At 38.6% G+C, this 23,560-nt stretch overlaps 1 protein-coding gene across 6 annotated transcripts in view; it reads right to left on the bottom strand.

Annotated features, from left to right (window-relative positions):
* LOC134792983 (E3 ubiquitin-protein ligase HECW2) overlaps positions 1–23,560 on the bottom strand; it is a 176,978-nt gene that overhangs the window by 119,818 nt on the left and 33,600 nt on the right. For 2 of the 6 annotated variants that reach the window (XM_063764478.1, XM_063764477.1), the window contains exon 2: positions 21,537–21,864. The exons of 1 other annotated variant lie outside the window; for it this stretch is intronic. In XM_063764478.1, the coding sequence (XP_063620548.1) occupies positions 21,537–21,816 (280 nt within the window). In that variant the 5' untranslated portion in view covers positions 21,817–21,864. Of the gene's footprint in view, positions 1–17,537; positions 17,786–21,536; positions 21,922–23,560 lie in introns of those variants that run through there. 3 more of the 6 variants (XM_063764479.1, XM_063764480.1, XM_063764481.1) reach the window with 3 other exon arrangements.

Raw genomic sequence — 23,560 nt, 5'->3', positions numbered from 1 at the left:
GTTAGGTATCAAGTTATCACAACGGAGATTATACTCAGTTTAATAGTAGTAGTATAGTAGTTGTACCTATAGTTTTGTAGATTTTGAAACTTATTGGAGTCACGATTCTTCTATAGAGGCTGGAGTCTCCTCTAGAAAACTCAGTAATAATTCTGGACTTTAAAATTTCTAAGCGTTGACTTCTCCCGAAGTTATGTTACTTATGTTATACTGATGATTCATTTTACCAAATCCGAGTCAAACCAAGTATATTTCTCCAAAATAAGACCCATACGGCTCAAGTGTAAAACTCTATATACAAGTTACTCAGAGCGTAGGTAAGTCTTGCAGCAGTTTTCTATGCTTTTTGAAATCGACCGTATAGGGACATACACAGGCGTGGGCGACCGAGGGCGGCACCATAGCTCCCTAGCAGCGTTGTTAGCTCTCGAGTTATGGCATGTAAACCAATAAACTGCGGTCATATCTTACCGCGGCGGTTACACAAGCGGGAAATGCAGCTAAACTTGGGTTATGTAAAGAATTCATATACAGGCTGAATACAGCTAAATCTTCTTTGTCGGTGACCCTAGAAGTCTACAAAGTTCATCAATTGTCAAGAATCAAGTTGTACTAATTGTTAAAGCTATTTTACGACATTTAAATTGGATATTGGCCGTTTTTGTGGCTGGGGTTCACGTGATGGACTATTTAGTTCACATTACGATGGATATAAGTAAATAGCTAATAGTTAGCCCAATGCGAACGTGCCGTTAATATTAGCTTGTCACTTTGCTAAACCTCATCAGCGAGGCAATCATTACGTTACGTGTAAGCCTTCTTAGGTAAGCGCCGGTACGGAAGCGACGCAACCGCTCATTATGTTGTAGGGCTCGTACAGATCCGTCATCATTAACTTTAGCCGTCATAGACTATTTAGAAGTTGCTGTATATCATAGAGACAGCGGCGATATTTTGTAGGTAGATATGTTAATACTTTAAACGTTTTTATAAACATGTTTTGCTCTATGTGCTCTACTGCATATATTGTTGCTTACGTTGTTTTATCAATCAGTTTGTAGTTATTTTGCTGTATAACAATCTCAAAAATTAACTCGGTCATTTTCAAATTATCTGGTCCTAGATTAACTTTTCTAAAAGAAATTACTCACGTTTGAGCTACACCATAACAGAAAATAGGCTGCGAAATACCGTGCGATACTTTCACCGAACCATTACTAAATTCCTAATACAGCCAAGTGCTGCATATGGATGGAAAAGATGTGATCGCTTTATTTGTTGAAATTCGAGTACATTTTTATCTTTTAAGTTTCATTTAAGTTAAGTCTCTGTTTATCCCAACCGGGATTCTCAGGACCTCGCGGGTCCACGGGTTAGAATAAAATACACTCCGCAGGATAGCCGGGGCAAAGGCAGACTAAAAAAGAAATGGGGGACAACTTCGACACATTTTGTAGCGGGAATCATGCACCAAACCGCGACAAGTGAAAGAGAGGGGAAGACTTTGCTTAACAGAGGGACACATAATATTCTCTAGAAAAGAGGATAAGATAGCTGGTCGGAGTGGAGGAAGTCAGCAAACTCGAAAATTGCTAGACTCCTGTGTCCAGTCCAAGCCTACTGTTCGCCAAAAACCCCGCTTTTTGTTTCGAACTCATTTCCATTGAGAAATGGCCATATACAAAATCTGACTTCAAAAAATTCCACTCACGAAAACAAAATTTGAGTAGGTAAAGAATAAGACACTTCTCGATTATAATTTAAGTACAAAAAGATGGACGAAGTTTTATTCAGGAAGTCTCGCAATATATTAATACCAAATTCTCGGGTTATTGAATTGATCTAATCCGTTTACATTGAAAAGCGCGTTTATGAATGTTTGAATTTGAATGGCATAATCTAAAGTGTGGGCCTTAAATTACGCTTAGCGTCAGGTGGCCCAGTCTTTTGCCATTTCTGCCTTTAGAAAATATATCTCTCTGTCAAAATTACTTTCGATGATTTCAGTAGGCACATATTATAAACTAATAACATTAATAAACGCACTCTTTTTTAAGATGTAACTTCTGCAAGAAATCAATTTTCAATTATGAAGTAAGTACAAAGTATGTTTACGTGAATGTAACTTTATAGATAAGAGTACCAGTCATTTTATAACTGAACTCGTGGTAAAAAAATAAGCAAGCTAGGTCATCTTCAACACAGTTAAATGACTATTGGCAAAGTGGCACCGAGATAACGTTTATGAAGACGTAGGAGGCAAGGTAATAGCGCATACCTAAAACAATAAAAGACACAAGTTCCATTAAGTAGCACAGTGAACTATTGTCTAAAACGCTCTTATGAGTGTTACATGACTGATAGTGTGTTTATAGCGTTCGCCTTCCTGCCATAGACCGACGAAAATACCGTTACACCCGCGCAACCGAAATTCATCGATTTACATACGCAAATCATGACGAATTGCCCACAATGCACGTCCATAACGCGTCGTTCCCCAAAGCCAAACGACAGGCGGAAATGAATCTAATCAGCTTAAAATTAAAGCTTAGTTTCAAATGAAGAATAACTCTTATTCTTAAGACCCTTTGGAAACATAAAGCTTTACAGGTTTTGCATTGTCGAAGGTGGTTGAGAGTCTCATTAATATTTCATTTACAGCGGACAGTCCTCGGAATGCACGGTCGTAAAAATCGAATCGACAGAGCAACCTATAAAATGGAGTCGCAGCAGACATCCTCATAAAAAAGCTGTATGGTAAAGGTATTCTAGACGACGCGCCGACTACTTAACGAGAGGCTTTGCTTTGATGAAATATGAATGACTCGCGCGGAAAAGTCCCCGCGCCTTTGTACGAAAATGCTTAAGCCATTAACTCGGAGGCTGTATCGCTGACGAACATTTAGTTTTATAGACATAAGCAGCCAGAGAAAACTTTACTGTGTATCAATGTTGTGCTAGCGGAATAATAGCGAGCTATGGATAGCGGAAACACGGGCTTTAACAAAAACAAACAAATGCCGCATGGCGAGTCTTAAAAAATGTACACTCGTTAGTGCATCCGGTGAATTACGATTGCTCGTGATGCCTTTTTGCCTCAGTCCGATTCTAAACTAAAAAGAAACCGATCAATCGAGCAAGCAGCATAGCACACGGCGGAGGAATATCCTGCCGCGGCGGGGGGTAGTGGCGAGGTGGTGGGGGGTGTGCACGCGCAGGCATCCATGAATGGCCCTAACGAACTCGCTGGCCTTGGCGCCCGGCCCTGCGGCCCTTGCGACTAACATGGATACAAATGATCGCTATTAGTTCTTAATTATAGACATCGCATCTATTGATACCGTGCAATGATACGCGGTCATACATAATGTATGATAGAGCTTATAAGTGGCGATAAGGCGCCATAGGAAGTGACAAGTAACATAGTACTTATGGCACAGCAGCAAGCTGTATTTGAGTCTTCAGAATAACAAATATGAAATGAAAATAGTACCTATTATAATATATGAATTCTAATTCTAATTTAGGGAGTTACAGTATCCATTTACCACCGCTTCCACTGACGGGAAGAGACAAACTGGATACGAGGGCACCTAATGTTTAATTTACCCAATTTCGTGCAACCGCTCCGATAGAAACAGCAACATACCTGCAACAATCATATAATAATATTAGTTTATGTATTTTAGACCCAAAAAGCGCAATCCTTACTGTACCGATCACAGTCAGTCAACATTTCATCAAGACACTTTTAATAATTTTAAGAAAACAGTAGCAATGTGAATGTTCATGTTGTGTCCGATTATTCCACACATTCCAGCAAACTTTATAGAAGTCCTACAACCCACGGATCGTTTAAAGCCACATCGGTCCACATAACAGGAAACGCTTCAAGTCTTGCACATAATCAACAGTCTATAGGTATACGGCAAACATCTCATTCACGATCCTTTGATTGCGTCTGAATGAGTGACGTGCTCTGTGTATACAATTCGCCGTAGCAGGAAGTGGAACGAGTCCAACCATATCAAGGACGATGGGATTGGAACTGAATTTATAATTCCATTCATAATTTACGTCAGCAAGATTCACATTTCTTAGTAGGATGTTTTAAGTCTATCGCTCATCTAGCTCATCCTACATCCGAAGTAGAGTTTTGCTTGCGAAACTTTAGTTTTGATTATTGCGACCTATTTTCGCTACTTATATAACATAATCTGTCAAACACCTTTACTTGTGTATTATGAATGTACTTCTTTCTTCACAAAATGTTGATTACTTTGCCTTAATTTCATAATTTCTTTACTTTAGTGTGTGTACCTACAGTGACATCATTGTCATGTCTCACTGCCCGCACTTTCTATTCAATCTTTTATAAAAAGCATGCTGAGTCTTCTTCTTACGTATGTACATATTTTTGTTATGAATACTCCCGCATAGTTTGTGATATCCATCTCATAAAATCGCTCGCAAATCGCGCAATCCGTGCTTCCAGGAATACATAATATATGTTATATAAATTCCATCATAACTTTTTCGTAAATATAGATTCGGGAAATTCGCAATTTCGAGGATAGACCACATGTGCTTTTACTTTTACGCACCTCACTGTCGTGGTTTGTCTACATTTCTCCCATCGCCGTTAAAAGAGTCCAGATCACGTAGTCGTTGTTAACATTAATTCAGAAGACGTAAACCAATGCAACATGGCGACCTTCGTGGTCGGACGGGACCATGGTAACCCACTTAAGCGCGCGTGCCCGCGCGTGCCGCCGAGGGATTACGACGCGAGGTAATGACGCCCACTACAGCTGGTGTGCCTATTTACCTCCCACTGTCATGATTCTGCTAGGCTAACGTGTAACTGTAACTGATGTTAAGATATGAAATTGATATTTTGCTAAATTGTATTTACGACTACGTGATTCACTGCAAATGCCAGGATAATATGCAACAAATGGGCCGAAAAGGTCAGACAACGTAGCAAATGAGTAATAAAAGTTAGACAACGTAGATATGTATGAGTAAGGAATAGTAGGGTTCACTACTTATATACGATGTGACCCTAAGCACTATAAGTACTTGGTGGTAGGCTTCTGTAAACCTACCAAAGTGCCTACCTAGTACATACGTACATGTATAAACTTCCCGATATTGTGATTAAAGGCCACAGAAATACTTTTAGGGTTTCTCTGCTAAATTGTGTCTAATGTAATTGATTGAATCGCGGGTAAATGCTCCAGCAATTTAACCAATTGTCTAACCCACTACTTGTTTTTCCCACTAGCCTTTTATACCCATAAAAAGATGATTGGAATTTGGGAACAAACAAATGAATAACGCATGTACTTAAATGATTGTCAATTGCCGAATTGGCCAGTCTCTTCAACTGATATACCTAAAACCGATAGCTGTTCGCGGCATAGCAACATTTGTGTAGTCGTTGTTTCTAAGTTGGCAAATTATCTCCAAAATTAAAGTAAGCAGAGAACTGCTGAAGGATGAAGCGTGTCGTGTATCGTGTTCCCAGGCGGGGCGCGGAACGTGACGAAGAGCGTGCTGGAACACTGCACTGACACGCCGTAATGCGGATATTACCTAGCTACTTAAATCTACCAAGTTGCTGCTGTATAGCGCTGAACAATTTTTAAGATAAGTGAACAAAGAATTAAATAATGACCGTGTCAATATGAACCTACTACGCTACAATTGCCACAAAGTTCTCAAAGAAAACAACATTCAAAAGGTATTTCATCGATTGCAAAGTAATGGATCGTGACCCTTTTAAGTAGTCTCTCAGCGAAAAATCTTTCTTTGATGCACCACGGTGCTATTCTAAAAATACGCGTATTATTCAGACTTTTTACGAAGTGTTTTTCTAAGGGCACGGGGCACTTCGTGATCTATGATTACGGCGGCGTACCGCTTGAAAACTGAATCAAGAAACCGAGCGTGAATGCATACCGATTACCTGTGTTTTTATTCCTGTCGCTTACCGACCACTGGCTAGCGTCATCATGACAAACCACAAGTCGTTTTGCAGGGAGATCAGGGACATAGTAGTGTATTAAGACCCCTAAGAGAACAGGGCCATCGAATGGTTACTATTTCCTTGCTTCCCTACTGCTTGAGAATAAGTCAGACAGGGAGCGATTACTACCGGTGAGCGGTGCCCTATTTGAGTGACAGGGTTCTCGAGCAACAGAACACGTATTGTTGAGTAATATCATCTTAAGGAATAACGCAAAGATGTTAGGTACTAAATTCGAAGTAACGCTAATCAACTCGCCTGAGTCAATTGCTCGCTAAAAGAGTGCAATACAAGGCCTGAACTTTGTGGAGTAAATGCCAAAGCCATTATCGTTTTAGGTACCGCTGCAGATCCGTGACAGGCTAACCTGGTTCAGATAGTGTTTTGCCGGTTATGTGCGTACGTGCTTTAATGTTGTTTAAACGCTTTTTGCATATTTAAATCACTGTAAAGCTGGTTATACTTCATTACTATGTTAGCGTCTGGAGTAAGTACATGACTCTTGGTTGAGGGAAATCTATATTGTGTTGCTGGACCAGCTCACTTACTCAGCAATTCCTCATATCAAAATTTTGAAATGGTCAGCAACGAATGTGACACATCTGCTATTTCAAGCGTCTATTAGCCTTTGTTTGCCGCTATTGTATTATAAAAAATACAACAGATGCCAACTACTTATTCAAATCAGCTTAATATTCAGAGCGCCGGACGTATCTCGGGTCTGTGGAGAGACTTGGTCACGCAGAAACAATAGGCCATTACGCTCAGTTGTGGCCACCGATGCTGTCATTCACACCGCTTAATAAGTTAACCAGGCGAGCCAGTCTAAGATCGCTCCGCTTAAGCATGGTTACTAAGAGATCTTTAGATCTCGTTATACTGGATTGGAGAGCTCAGGTCACTTGCGCAAGAGCAATGAGAATATGCGGGCAGTACCTGAGCTGAGGAAGTCGATATCTATTAGCTGGCACAATAGGTGAGCGACATCCGAAGCTCATTACCGGCACCCGTTTCCGCTGACGATTTGCAACATGCCACTAGGGTTGCCAATATGGATTTTCCAGATTTAATAGCAGACTGAAGCTGTCGGTACTGTTTACCAGATCCTAAAAAACCCCGTAAAATTCCTGGCTATTCCATATATAAACACGAAAATTTATGTAACTTTACAAAAATATATTCAAAAATTATCGTGATGACTTTCAAAGTATTATGGACCATCTGAAGGCATAGAGCATATTTATGACTAGCAAACTGTACGGCCAAGAAATTTTATTTATGTGCCATCTCTTACCTTGTTACATTGATAATATTTGATTCCTAGCGGCTATCATATTAATTGTGACTGTCTGACGAGGTACAAGATGACAGAGAAATCAAATTCCTTATTGACCACCTATAGTAATTACCTACTTTTGTTAGTAGGTAATTAGTAATTACCTAGTAACAAAATTCTCGGACTTTATATAGGTATGCCACCAAAAGATCTGGATTTCAGACAACTATGACGCCAGGTAGCCCTACATCCGCATAACCAACGGATTGTTTATTAACTGCCAGCTTTACCGAGCACGATGGAAACTACACGCTTTTCACTCTGACGCGGACAACCCATTTCCTTTGCTGCCAATGGTGGATGGTGCCGACAGTTTGAGCCACTGGATATTTAAATATACCTGTTTAAGTACTGTGGTATAATAAATAATTTGTAGTCTTCCACATACAAGTCTTAACTTGGTGGTCATATAAGTAGGGTTTCTACACGTATACTTAGCTTTTATTTTGGTTTTCAGGAATTAGATTTAATTTGCTATTTTAATATCATACTTACTCCTGGTAGTTTCTGTTTTATTTTCTTTTCTGACTTAGATAATTTCGCTTAGCTATATGACAATCTACTTTAAACTTCTTCGAATACTCCTTCACATGTTCTTTAAATTCATCACTCTGATTAAACCGCCGTTCCTCATATAAGGCATACAGTTCACGTCTTCTTTGATGTAAGTCCGCAGTAGCCCACTCACTAAAAACTGATGCACCACTAACTACGACCGATATCTGTGCTACCAACATTTAGCAAGATTTTTGAAAAATTAGTTCTTTCTCAATTAGTACGACATTTTAACGTTAATAATTTGATGCATAATAAGCAGTTTGGTTTTACACGGGGTCGCTCAACAACCGATGCCGGTGTTGAGCTAATTAAGCATATTTTCGATGCCTGGGAGGAGTCACGAGATGCTTTAGGTGTCTTCTGTGATTTATCTAAGGCCTTCGACTGTGTTTGTCATGAAACATTAATCAGGAAACTTCATTATTACGGAGTTAGAGGATCGGCACTGAATTTACTTAAGTCCTACTTAAATGGTAGAATACAAAGGGTCGATGTGAATGGACAGCGATCACCTGGGTCATTGGTCTCTATGGGTGTACCACAGGGGTCAATATTGGGGCCTTTCCTGTTCCTTATCTACATAAATGACTTGCCATTCCTTGTTAAGACCCACCATGATATAGTATTGTTTGCAGACGACACCTCACTTATTTTCAAAGTCAAACGACAGCAACAAGCTTACAATGATGTAAACAATGCCATTTCAAAAGTAGTAAATTGGTTCAATGTTAATAATTTATTGTTAAATGAGAAAAAGACTAAATGTATTAAGTTTGTCACTAGTAGTAACGTAAGGCATGTGCAAACAAGTGTCATTGTGAAGGATGAGGAATTGGAATTAGTTGATAGTACAGTTTTTCTTGGTATAACTTTAGATTCTAAACTCCAGTGGGGTCCCCATATTGCTACTCTTTCGAATAGACTGAGCTCTGCAGCTTTTGCAGTGAGCAAAATCCGTCAGTTAACTGACGTGAAAACAGCTCGATTAGTATATTTTAGTTACTTCCATAGCATTATGGCATATGGTATTTTACTGTGGGGCGGTGCTTCAGAGATAAATACCATTTTTGTTCTGCAGAAGAGGGCTATTCGAGCAATATACAAAATGAACCATAGAGACTCACTTAGAGATAAATTTAAGGAAATTGACATAATGACAGTGCACTGTCAATACATTTATGAGAATATTCTGTATGTACATAAAAATATTGTAAATTTTAGGAAAAATTGTGAAATTAATAATATTAATACTAGAAATAAACATAAGCTCGCAGTGCCCTTCACTCGGCTCCATAAAATTAAAAAATCATTCATGGGTAATTGTGTAAGATTTTATAATAAACTTCCAAACCATATTACTGAATTATCTATTAATAAATTTAAGAATTATGTTACGCGTAAACTTATTTCTAAAGCTTATTATACCACACAAGACTACATGAATGATATTACAACGTGGGATTAATTGTTATTCGAAATGATTATTTATTTATTAGATATATTTGATTATTGATGAGGAAATGGATATTCCGATGTAATGCTATCTACTTCTTTTGTTACTTATGCTTTTTTTTTGACATTTAGATTTTATTCTAGAAATTCTAGACTAGTATTTTTTATACAATCTTTTTAATGTTTGACGATCCTTTTGTGAAATTCTTAGTGTTAAATTTGATATGTATTTGTATAATAATCCAATTTTATTATGGAATAATATTAACATCAATAAATTGCTCTGATAATTAGATTAAGATTAATTACGATTAATAAGAGCTTGTTGCTAGGCCTACATGAATAAAGTATATTTTTGATTGATTGATTGATTGATAATACCACAGGCTCCCAAGCCATTAGCTAAGGCAAAAGCCAGCAGGGTCCAAGCTATAATAAGATCACTTCAGGTATGACTAAACGTTGTGAAAGTAAAAACTGATGGTTTAATCATATTATTATGATGTAACAAGATCGACAATGTCAAAACATCAAAAGCATTGAGGTCGTTTAAGGTAGCATTGCAATTAAAACCCAGCAATTATATTTAGTTAGGCATAATATTGGCGTCCGTAATTTGTTTGGGCACTGCGCATGCTAGAAGACATGTAAACACGAACGGCCTTGGCGCGGTGTGTTTACGGATGCTGGCTTTACAAACCCGTATTATGTTGGAATACGCCAACTACAAGAATTTGTTTTTTGCTAGATTATACTGTTTAGAATTTAACAAACAAGAAACCTCATTCTGATCACAGGTACTTAGCTCAATTTATCTGAGGTGATTGATGTGATAGGTAGGTAGGTACACACGTTGCACAACAACATCTTATATCTAAGTACCTTGAAGGGTTGTCGCAATACGTAAGAGAATGTATAAAATACATATCTTTGTGTAAAAATAAATCTACTGTCTAAATTATAAAAAATAATCCTTTTTATGTGCAGCGTGCCAGTCATAAACTTTTAACACTCCATAATATTTATCGATGCATCACACTGCACTGACATCGAACACAGCCGCATACAAACCTGTGCACACAGAACGTGACGTTTTATTCATCCACGAGCTAGTGATCCGTGCAGCCAATACAACTAAAAGTGAACAAACATGATTTTGTTATACGCAAACAGAGGTTATGTCCGTGGTCCAGGCCTCATCCGCGAGTCACGTCGCGTCGCCACCTACACGGCATAAGAGCCGCATGTTTGCCATGCTTCCCAAATATTTGTCCAGTCAATATTTGTCGCATGCCCCCGCCGGCATTGCATGAAGACGTACGTATATTGCGCACACCATTTGAAAAGCCCGGATCAAAAGGCGGACTCGTAAAGCAAACGAGTGGGAGAAATTATTAAAACTCGACGAACAAAACCACACAGAGACATCAGAGGGCGGCTGACGAAATAAATCTCGCGAGAAAAAACCGGTGGGAGCGTAATCGCTGATTTAATGAATACAATTTTACAGGACAACGTACAACGCTCGGAGGAAAACGCATAATGATTTCCGCTCCGCGCTGCGAAAACATCGAAAATGTATCGATACGCGAATTCCGTGATTTAAAAGCGATGTAAAAACGTATATTTACGACGCAACGAGACGGAAACGTGTAGACGTCAAAGAATTAAATGCCGTCGAACTGATCTGTTGGTTGCGGAGTCAGAAAAAACATTTGACCGTCGTAAAGCACCGGAACTACAGCTGGTATCTACAAAACAAACTCAGTGAGTAATTGCGTACATTAACCGGCTAAGCAAAGCATTAGTGGGGGCTTATGTATACCGGATATGGGAAGTGCGGTCGATATAGTACAAGTGGTCCGGCGTCAATCGGCCAGCCCGTGGATTCTCGTTACTTACCGAAAGCAGGCGATTTAAACCAATTTAACTGTGACCCAAAGCTTCATAATACCTGTTTGTCGAAAGTCGCACTTATATATACTGGTTCGTATGAGCGCTTTGCCAATGCTCTGGAAGCAATCCGAATAAGAGCCCAGCGAATCTAATTCTGAGATATATCACGAGGGTTTCCTGCGCGTGCGACGGAACCGAACCACTCTGTCGCCAATAAATTGCCTGATACCAGACCGGATTAGATTTATTGATGACAAAATAAATCTAAAGGACAAGTCTTCGGTTCTCCGAAACATAAGGAGAGAAATAAATCGAAACATTTGATAGAAATGGGTGATGAAACAGAGCAGGCAAATTGGTAAAAAACCAAGCAAATAAAATAAATCAGGAGAAATCTGATAGGCTAAGCAAGATCATTTTACATTTTATAGATACTGTGTCGATTCGATACGGACGTTGATAAAATCACGGAATCAGAATGCAAAATAAGATGTTATAATAACATTAAATGCATATTCAATGCATTTTATCGTTGGTGTAAGATTCCTGTTGGACAATGGGAAGGTAGCTACGGCAGTTGATTCATCGGCTGCTTTATGTTTACACAATGATCTATTCGTATGTTCCAGCGCTAATCAAAACAAACGCGCGCATACAAGTTGCTCAATTAGATCATTACCTTCGATAAATGATAATAAGCTTTTGGTTGCGGTTTTGCTCTCGGTTATCTACTACGAAATCATATTTTTTTTTATATTTATACCTACGTCCTATCCGCACTAAAACTTCGCACTTGACTGGTAAAGCACTCCATAATTAAGTAATTTCTCCCTACATATACGATAATTGGTGTCTCGCCTTTCATATATTTCTTTCTGTCTTTAGGATTCTTGCTGTGTCAAGATAAATTCTGGCGTCTGATAACCCTTCTATATAATTGGACATTCCATTTGGCGAATTCTGTAGGTGTTTACCACCTATTGTTCCCATATTTTCCCTATATCCATTGGCTACGCACGTAACGTAACTATTGACTTCTAGGAACCACGCCACACTATTGTTCAATTCTCCGGACGGCAGCTTTTGGCACTACCGGCGTTGGAATATCTGCAGAATTTCTACGAACACTGCCACTTTTGTTTACAACCCTAAATTGAGGAAAATTGTAGAGGGAAATACAATGTATTGCACGTGGATTCATAATGTATATATGAACTAGTAAACACAATACATGATCGCCGGTTCTATCAATGGAACCCGGCGTGATGGAATGAAGTAAATATGTAAAACATACTTCAAGATTGCGCATGAATACTTCCATACTAATCCATATACATATAAACATTTATATAAGAAGAGAACGCAAAAGTTTAAGTAACTTTGTATGTAACCTGTGGCAGGCATAAAGTATACATTTTGAACTGGTTTTGATGAAATGAAGCATGTACAAAACTTTTACCTTGAGCCCCAGGTATATTGGTTTAAAGAAATTTAAAATGGAACTAGTTTGAATCCCAGACAAGGACATCATGTTATGGAAGTTTAATATAGGAGTAAGAAGTAGGAATTTATATAAATAAGATCTACGACGGTATAAGTTCATACTAATGAGGGGTAGGTATGGTATGGAGTTCGTCACAGTCCAGAAACCCGTCATGGGAACAAACCATGATGTTCAGATTACAAAACTCGTAGCTCCATCGCAAAGATGGGAAGTTACATGCCACGCTTCATGATTATGTACTTTGAATAATTGCAATGCTCCTGGGAACTCAAGTTGAAAGCCTTTACATATTTAAAGGCTCTCATAATGCGTAAGACTATATTTTACTCGACTGACGGCTTAATGTATTTCGAGGCTATGTAAGTATATTTTACAAGCGTCTATTTCTTTACCTTTCGTCTGCAATTTCATATTTCATATCGTCGGTATTTTAATGTCTTAAAAGTTTGCTCATCTGGTCATACTAGTTAAAAAAAATCATCAAATACAAGTATTACGTTCCCTTTCTGCTTCCTGCTTAAATCGTGACTTATTATGTGCGAGGACAGAACTCTGATGTGACCATTAATTGGAGAGTAAACCGTTGCTTTCTCTTTAAAGTGGCCGAATGTCACGACTGCGACCTGTCGCAGGAAGCCGAGGGCGCGGGGAACACGATATCCCTTTTACGGGGACCAATTAACGGCCGCCGGACCGGATGTGCGTACACACAAGCATTAGCACCTCCACCCTTCACTAATCTTCTCAAGGGTACAACCAACATCCTGAGAAACCGAAATGGCAGCCAAATCTTTACAATCACCGCCGAACGTCAGCTTCTTTTTTCGCCCGCAAAAAACGAATATACCTGTGGGAATATATTCATAAACAATATTTTTTTTGTAAACTCTTTCTATTGCTCAAAGAAACCGGAAGCGGAGCCCGTGCCACAATTACAGAATCAAAATATGGCGGACGCATGCTACTTCCGTTTTTGCATGAGCGAGTTCCACCCTCTTTCGAGGGCTGTTCCGGAAGAGACTAAATTTAATAAACGTTTAAAAGTCAATGAGACTTTTGTTCTGCCGGCGGATTTCCGCTTTTTTATTTAGAGTAACCGTAACTTTTGTAACGTACGGAATATACGATAACTGATAACAATATTGATCTCAAATAGGTTATGTTATCAACAGTATCAGAACTTGATATACTTAGACATTACTACCTATTGTCTTTTTCCAAACATTTCGGAACTTAGGTATCTCTGTCACAGAGGATTTTGTATCGGAAACCACTAATTACGGAAAGGGACTAATTAGAGGTTCACAGAGCATTTCGCTATGAGCATTTACCCCATTTAGATAAGAATATTTTCGATAGGAACGGAAGCGCCGGCCGTTAGGAATATCGAATCTAAACAGATTCCTTTGAGGGTGCGGGGAGAGCGCGGGCGCACGGGCCCATTACCGGCCGATCGTATAAACTTCGAACATAATTTATCGTTTCCTCTCAGTGTTTTTCACTCGGCAACAATGCTCGACTCTCCCGAGTGTGAAGTTAATGTCTTTACGACGTGTCGAGGAGTAATTTGCTTTAACGAGTCCGTGGATCCGACGGAAGACAACGTCAAGCCGTAACTGTACTATAAGTTAAGCAATTGAATCGCGTGACGGACTCGCTTTGCTTCTAGTTGTCCCTATCGAATAAACTGGCATTTCGGTGAACAAACTCGTTTATCAAAAAGTTGCTGGTGCCTCGCAAGAAAACATTGCAAGTACCTGGCGGGAGGGAATGTTTTAAAAGTTACTTAATGAATTAAACGAAACAGCAAGTTGGTTTCTTGGTAAGCCGTGAGAAAAGATCTCACAACTTCTTTTACTTGTTCAGCGGCGGTTGACTAATGGTCGACGCAGACGTGAAGAGATCGTGAGAATGCTTCATGTATCGCATGTTGTAATTGCAACATTTGAAAGTACTTTAGTTAATTGATTAGATTATTGTGTTCGTTAGCTGTTATGATACAAGGTGTGTTTATCTAAATACCGCAAACATAAGCTTATAGTGCGTGAGAGAAAGAGTAGTCTCCTCAACCTTTCCTTAATAGAGATTTTTTGTTTTAACCCTTCATTGCAACCCTATAAAAGCGTAAACCCGAGCAGTATACAGTACAGGGGCAGAATTAAAGCGGTGCTAGATGAGGAACACAGGCGTGTCGGTTTAATTTCCGTTTTGCGTCACCACCCGGCAGCTTCAGCTTCAAAAGTCGATGGACAGTTTTACATCGAAATTAAAAGAAGTGTTGAAACTGAAATGATATCCATAAGTCATAACACGATTTTGGGTACCTACAGCATATTTACTAACTACGTTTAAATTTATCTATACTTCAGCAGCGATTATTGACTTCCAAAGAATTGAATGATACTGCATTATAACCATGTCGTATTTTTTGCGCCAGTGTCTGCGCGGACTGCGCAATCAAACCATGCAGTGTCATAATGACTTATTCGCATTAATATCCAGATCGAATAAATATCATTAGAAGAACGATGGGATGTGCAAGGAATGCCTCGGACAAGATGTCTTCGCGGCATACTTGGCGCGCCCCCACGTTGTAACAAGCAATGACGGCGACCACGGAACGCGTATTGTTAAGTTTTTTTCAACCTGATTAGAAGTTTGTTCGAGCGCGACGATAAATTAAATGCCTTTGAAGAAATATTACGAACAGATATTGCTCTGTGATTTTATCGGTCCATCCGGCTTCGCTGCGGGGAGCTTCTTATTCTCGCTAAGAAACTTTAACACTTTTAAGATGATATTTTTTCGCTACATTAACGTTGTCTTATAGAAAAGTTTTTGTAACCACAGCAGGACATGCAACTGGTAGTTAATTTCTAGATCTTATGTATATACCAGTAGTCGGCAAACTTTTCTAAGAGAAGAGCCAACCGTAGCAGAAATCATCAGTTTTAGAGATCAGAAAGAGCAACAAAACTTGATTTAAGTGATCTATTAAAATCCGCTTAGTTATTTTTTTGGATGTCTTGAAAAGCCGCGGTTTGCTGACCTCTGGCCAGTACGAAGAGGATTCATTTATATGGATAAAACCTTATGGTAATTGTTTCATTACTTATAAAAAAAATATCATGCAGAATCTAATAAGAAACCAATAAGACACTTAAAATACTTGTAGTCACAAACAACCTATAAGCAGTAACCCTCTTGTCTAGTACATCATCGTAATGAAATGAGATGAAGGAGTGTTCGAGCGAGGCGTGTCAATTTAATATCCGCCGGTGGCCGCCCATGCTCGGACGGCTTGTGCCGGCAAGGACTTGTGATAGGGCTTAGCAACCGTTACGGTTGAAAGCTGAAACTGCACTTTACACTCAGTTGCAGTTTGCAGTCAATTTGTCTTCGAAGCTTACGTAATTTATATTATGGGTGACTGCGGAAGATTAAATTTGTAGTAACCAGAATTTTCTTTTGCATACGCTTAAGGATCTTGTAGGCTTCTGAGATCGGTCCCGGTTTTGCTGTTATAGTTAGAACATTAAAAAAAAAAACCGTTTCCATAGCTTTTGCCACGTAGAGAAGAGTAATTACTTGCATTAGTTGAATTACTTTAAACGTTATAGGTGTAGCTTTCTTTACTTAATTTTATTTTCAACTCTACATTCTTGTTAGAGAAAAGATAGCGAATTAAAACGAAAGATGTGTATCAGTTCCAAACAATCGGACCTCATCAATAAAGATGTGACTTGACAACACTATCCGTGTGAGAAAAAATCGGCAACAATCTCAGGTAGAGCTGAGAGAGCGCCTATTAAATGTACCATTGTATCACGCACGGCGCCAACTTTTGACCATTTTTTCCAACATCTAACCCAAAACGCATCTGCTCGAAACGATTTAATATTTTTCACATCAGCAGCTCGAACAAGGGTACTTTGCTTCTTAAAAACAGTGAGCAAAATCGCATTTTGCTCATTGAGTAATTTTGTCTCACTCAGTGAGCAAAATCGCATTTTGCTCACTAAGTGTCTCACTCAGTGAGCAAAATCGCATTTTGCTCACGGAGTGAGACAAAATGACATTCAAGTGACCTTTATAGTCAAATGTCATTTCAACAAGTTCGATATGTGGGTTCTATTATCTCTGTCCCTCTAGGTATGTTCTCACTGCTTAGGGTGAAAAATTTTGTGTACTACACGAGATCAAAGTTATTTACATCTCGTGCGCTTTTGAATCCCTTACTACGCTCAAGATTCTAAATTAGATTCACTCGCTACGCTCGTGAATCTATTATAGAATCTTTCGCTTGCACGGGACTCAAAATAAGCACTCGAAGAAATATCAAACTTTGATCTCTTGTTGTACAAATAACTATTGTTTCGAATGTGAAATCTAGCTTTCCACGGTCTTAAATTAACAATGGAAATGAAATTAAACAGCTCGACTTGTACGATGTCAATTGGATCCAATGCAGGCGAAGAGAGTGCTCGCGCGGCCTAATCGGCACATAAATTGTTAGTGAAAGTAACTCTACATTACAAAGTACATCGTAATTATCTACATTGCTCAAGCTAATCGTACCGAAGATGACAACGTGTAGGTAAACTACACCTACTATTTGAAATTGCGTAGGCCCCCACCTACAGGCCAACCCACTGTCGTATTTTGTATAATACCGCCTCGCCTAACCTACGTGTCACAGCAGATGGCCTAACCTTCATACCGCGATATTCTTGAGAAAATTTAATTTTAATTAAACTTACCGTATTCGAGCTGACAACCGGTGTGCGAAGCCGGCTTTCACAAGGGCTGGTTTCCCACTGATTTATCGCAACAAGTAAGTCTCACTGTAGATTCAACTTAAATGGATATATTTGCTAGAAAATATATCAGTCACTGAAGTCCAAGTCTGATAACACAGTAGCACGCGCGATTTCGAATTTCGAAACGTCAAAATTGAAAATAGGCGCATGCGGTTGCGGCGCGTACGGCTCGGCGCGACTGAACGTAGCGCACGCGCCGGCGGGGGTTCATTCACAACCAGTGGCGGGGCAAGACCCATTCATGCTCAGTGTCGGAGCGGAGCTGACCGCGCCGCCTGCGCAATGCACCGTGTCGTGCAATCGCAACCACTAATTATAATGCTACGACATCAAATCTGCTTCCGGCGATCGCGAAATGCACATTGCACTTAACTTAGAGTTTGTAGATAGGTATTCATTGGAAATGCAAAATTGGGCGTTATTTTGATAATTAATAACTGGGGCAATTAAATTATAATTATAAAGAGATTAAACACAAGCGTGTAACTTAATTAGGTAATTAGTCAAAAATACCGTTAATTCCTAATTGTCAACATTAAGATAGGTTAGGTCGAATTAGTGTATATCTAATCTATCATTAAAGTTTTTGATTCGTCATAGTTGCCATAACAATACAAATACATATTTGCAATTATGCAGGATGCTCAAAATTTCTGAACCTTTAACAATTAATTTACGTTCAGATATTTATGAGCCTGTTGTTCGCTCCGGTGTATCGGGTGTACCTAATAACGACTGTACTATTTGCCTAGATATTACTTCAGAAATGATTCAATACCTCACTAGTTGATTATTCGACGGGAAAACCAACTACTAAAATAATAGATAAGTATATCCAGCATTTCTTAGGTTCTCACAGCATCACAGCATCTTTGCAGATGATAATTGCAGCGACTAAAGAATAGGAAGTGAAGAAAACGGGATTTACGATCATAATTCAACTATAGCTGAGAAATATAACTGTAATGACAACACCAGCAGCCAATCCGTCGGTTTTGCAAGGCAGAACTGCAAGCAACGGTGCAAGTGAAAGGGTGCAGTTATGTAACAGTCCCACTAACCACGCGCCTGCACAATGCAACTGCACTTCGATAGACGTTTTATTGCCGGCCCAAAGTTGCATCTGAACGTTTCCTCACCGCATATTGATGACAATGAGTGATTGTGAATAATTGGGTCTTGGAAAAATATTTTGGCAGTGTGCGTCTATATTATAATGATTTCGAAAACATACAAAGAAAATAGAGAGTAGAAGTTTTGTATGTAAAACTTCTAATAATATAATATCATTCATTCATAGCATTAATTTGTACTACATATTTATGTTTTATCTGATGTAACCAATATTCCTTTCTTTTCGTACAATAAAGTGTTTGCTTACTTACTTACTTAAAGAGAAGGCTTGTTCCAAGTAGTGTTATGATGATTGAATCATAAAATATAAAATAAGTGTTACTAATATGACTCACGAAAATTGTAAAACGATTATTGAACAAATTATACTATCAATATACCAGGAAGTTCTGTCATCTCATCTAAGTCCAAGTTTTTTATGCCGACACTCCGTGGCATGTCTAAAAGAATAAATGCTCATTCAAAAGTTATGCTATTTCTGAGTTTTAGTAAACCTGTGCTGCTTAAATATATACTTTAATTAGTAAACGATATGATAGCTTATGCACTGCTGTATAAAATGCGAGGTTTCGGAAGTAACGCATTAGCATATGAACTAAAGGCGGTGAAATTACCTCCACACGCGCTCAATTAAAATGATGCGTGGGTGCACTTTCGGATATACGGGAAAGGAGCAAAGCGCCAAATGTGCTTGTCAACAGAACGTAGGTACCTGCCTACACAGAGGTGTGTAAATGGCAGTGACAATAAATATTTGAATAAAATCTAAAAGCTGTAGGTAACATTGGCAAATACTTACTTAAATCTTTATGAAAAGGTTTTTTTAATGCAAAGGGGAAAATATGACATAAATATAATGAGGTGTGGGTGTGTACTGTGTAGTTGTTAGAAAACGTTTTGCCTCATCTCTCTATGCCTTGAAGGTATAATCAAGTGCTAAGCTATGCGATATGAACACTTCTCGAGCTCTAGTTCAAACTTCCATATATGTAAATATATATTATATTTACATTTACATTCATCCGGCTGTGAGTAGCGTAGGCCGGATTATGTTTTTGACGCGTGTTGTCTAAGTAATAGTGTGGTGATGTGTTTCAAACCTTCTAAAAGTAGTATCTTCAGTAGTATAGTCAGAACCTGTAGACGAGATGAGAACGAGGACTTACAAACAGGATTTAGGAGGAGTTAAATCCAAAATTGTGGTAAGATCAGTTGTGATATCACAGAAAAAACCGCTTTAAATATGTAGGTATATTTCAATGACCATTAATCAATCTAACCGGAAAGTTCCAGTCGTGTTTTTGAATTTGCCTGTTACCTTACCTATAATATTAAGGGGCCCACTGATTAAAAGTCCGCCGGACGGTATCGGCCTGCCAGTTGTTCGGAACTGTGAAAATTTTGTTCTAACTGACAGGCCGATACCGTCCGGCTCCGGCAGACTGTTAATCAGTGGGCCACTTTAGTAATAACAGGTCGCGATCCTCGCGATTGCACTTATTCTTCGGACCCAGTTCTAGATTAACCTCTCGCGTGCCTCCACGTTCCGGCATACGAGAAGTTAACCAATAAATAAACTAACCAGTTGCTTATGGCACCATATCTAGTCATCACCAACATATCAGGAATCAATCGAATCTGATAACCCCAGAAAGAACAGGACACCATAGTCTAGAAATGCTTAGGCCACCAAGACCCGGCGTTAGCATGGTCGCGTTTATATCACCTCTCACCATGCCTGTCACATTCTAACAAGTATAGTAAGTGCGGAAGGGACGCATGGCGCGACATGAAAGCACAGTAATTAACGCATGTTTTGGCGCCCTTTAATGCTGGTGTACCGGTTGAATTGTCTGAGGTCTAGACTTATACAGTAGGCTTATATAAGAGATTCCTCGCTTCCTGATGCCAATTAATGCAACCGGTGGCTGCCCCGTTATAATGCCTCCGAGCTGAGCTAGTCACTCTAGCCAGGACTGTTATACTATCCGACAACTTAAGAAAAACCAGTTATCGCATGGTCGTAATGAACTAAAGTTCTTATGGATTGTGAGGTCATGCTTAGACTGGTTTCTCTATAAGCGATTGCTAGGTAAACGATGGACATACAAGGCCGAGAATTACACAAAAACGCAGCAGCACCGCCTTAACGAGAGGGCGATTATGAGACGTAAAGCAACAAAGTATAGACATGGGCAAGAAATGTTGACTAGATTATAAGCAGATAATAAATTGCTAATGGTATAAATAAACTGCATTGGTGATTAAGGGGTTAACAGGATTGCTTCGATTTTGAGTTATAGCCGAAAAAATACCCTTATCAATAAAAAGAAGGGAGTAAATTAAAGACACATTTTTTGTTTCTTTTTAGAGGAGTCGTTAGTACCGAAATGGATCACCTACATTGTGTGTGGTCCAACTCGCAATTTTCCGGGTTTTCGTTTGAATTATTTTTTACATCTAACTGTTGTTGAATAATGTTCTAGAAATTGTATTGAATGAGGTCGAAAACGTTTTAACGTTATCGACGCTTTAGATTTAGTGTCTACCCAGGCTCTACATAACCTGAAGAGCTTCCGATTTGGATAACAGACACCCCAAGTTACTGGCAATCTAGATCTATGTTACTTATGTTAGATAACAAAGCCTATCGTCAATATTGCGGAATCAAGTTGCAGAGATATGCTAATAGTCTAGCCTATCCTTTGTTTTATACGTCTGGACAGCGATTATACGCCTATCGTCTAGCCAGTGATTTGGAACCCTGCCAACACAATCCTATCACGTTTTGCCGATCAATCTCACCTGCATAGCACAAGGCGATGTAGTCCTTCGGCGTCGTCGTCCCTTCCGGAAACTTCCATTTCACTTTACACTTGTACCCATCCAGCTCCCATTCCAGAGTCTCTTTTTGTTCTGAAACTTTATCTTCCGTCGCCGTTTCATCCTTTGACACGTCTTTGACACTGTCCGATTTTTCACTGTCCTTTTCTGTATCTTCTTTAGCGCATTTCTCGACATCATTCACTACAGAACTGTTTTCCTCTGTATTTTGAACACTTGCACAAGCGTCATTTTCTGACATGTCTCTAAGTCGCGTATTATGTACACATCGTCTATGCCATTATGTCGACTGCAGGATAAAAGGATTATAGTCAGAGATAACTAGCCATAACAAGTTTACAGAAGCAAATGCCTGTGTGTTATGGTTGGGTGTGGGGGTGAGGGTGAGGGGAAACTAGGGGCGGGTGGGTCGCGACGTCGCGACGCCAGCCCGACCGGCGCCTACGGCGTCGCACTGCCGGCTTATTCAATCAACCCTACTCATCTCCACATTGTGCAGTGACCAACTAACCAACTAATGGGGCAAATCAGAAGTAAGAATATTATGGGGCATGAAGTAATCTTCAATGTCTACCTAGTGTAAATATAAGTTCGTATTATTTTTCGTGGATTATATTAAAGATTTAAAATAAATATATACTTACTCAAAAAAATAAACAAATAGTTTAAGTTCTACATTAAATGAAACCGTAACAAATTAGCTTAATGTATTTTTTATTGAAAATTCCTTTTATTATTTGATTTGCTATAATATTTTTGATCATTCAAATGTCAGCAGATGACTAGGAACGAGGAATTTGAATTTGTGCCACTTCTTACCTTGTTAGCTTGAACAATATGAAAGCCGCTAGGGATCAAACATTATTGTCACCGTGACAAGGTACTAAGTGGCATAGCAATCTTAGACCCATGACTATACATTATATGAAGAAAATCATAATGGAAACAAAATAAGATCAAACTAGAAATTTAAAAGTAGAAAAGGTCGATGAACAACAGTTTTGACGAAAAGTAACTAAAACAATTTTTTTAATATGTAGAATGTGTCATGGTTTCTAAGTTACTAATTAATTCACTTTAACCCGAAAAAATACAACTTTGACTTTGATAGCATTATTATTTTAATTTTGATCATGTAAGTGAATTGCCATATTTATCGAAAAACCTTTTTTTTATATTATGGAAATAGCAATGTAATACAAAAGTTTAAATTAGACCTATATTTACCAAAAATTAATGATGGAAAAATGTATAAAACGGAATGGGTTAGCACTGATTGATTAGCATGTTATCTTTTCGCGGATTAGCAAAGTAATATTTTGGTTTTAATCGGGAATGGATTCACTCATTTAATCCACAACTGCTTGTCAGTTTATAAACAAATCACGTTAATTATTACTAAAATACATGCCTTTGGCTATAAGTGAGATTTCGCCTTTTATAATGTCAAAAGAAATCCATCAAATATCCAGAATATTCTTTTCTAATATAACAAGTATAGGGGCTGTCCATAAATTATCCCCCCCCCCCCGCCCTATAATCATCCAAAATCATGCTTCAAATGATCCCATTTCCTCCTACTTCATGCTACCGTCATCCGATGTCCAGACCCTCCCGCCCCGAATTTGAAATGACGTAATTTATGAATAGCCCCATATACGGAAATAATATATAAGCATTTTAATAGTTTTATTAGCATTAGTAATTTTATTATGAATTAGTGCTAAAAGATAGTTATTTTAGGACGATAATGGTACGTTAACTTTCTTAAATATTGTTTTATGTCTGGTCTAAAATATTATTTAAGTACTCTACAGATTTTCATGGAATAAACAACTTTTGTGTATAAACACTGGCTACTATTACTTCTTATAATAATTACGAAAAAGAGTATTCACCTTACCAGTACGAAACGTTCCTAATAATTATTTTTAAGGTACTAATTTCGAAGTAAATAACACAGAAAAATATGAATCAATAATTTC

Source organism: Cydia splendana, chromosome 8 (genome assembly GCF_910591565.1).
Source record: "Cydia splendana chromosome 8, ilCydSple1.2, whole genome shotgun sequence".
NCBI lineage: Eukaryota > Metazoa > Arthropoda > Insecta > Lepidoptera > Tortricidae > Cydia > Cydia splendana.
This window is presented reverse-complemented; position numbering and strand designations above follow the sequence as displayed.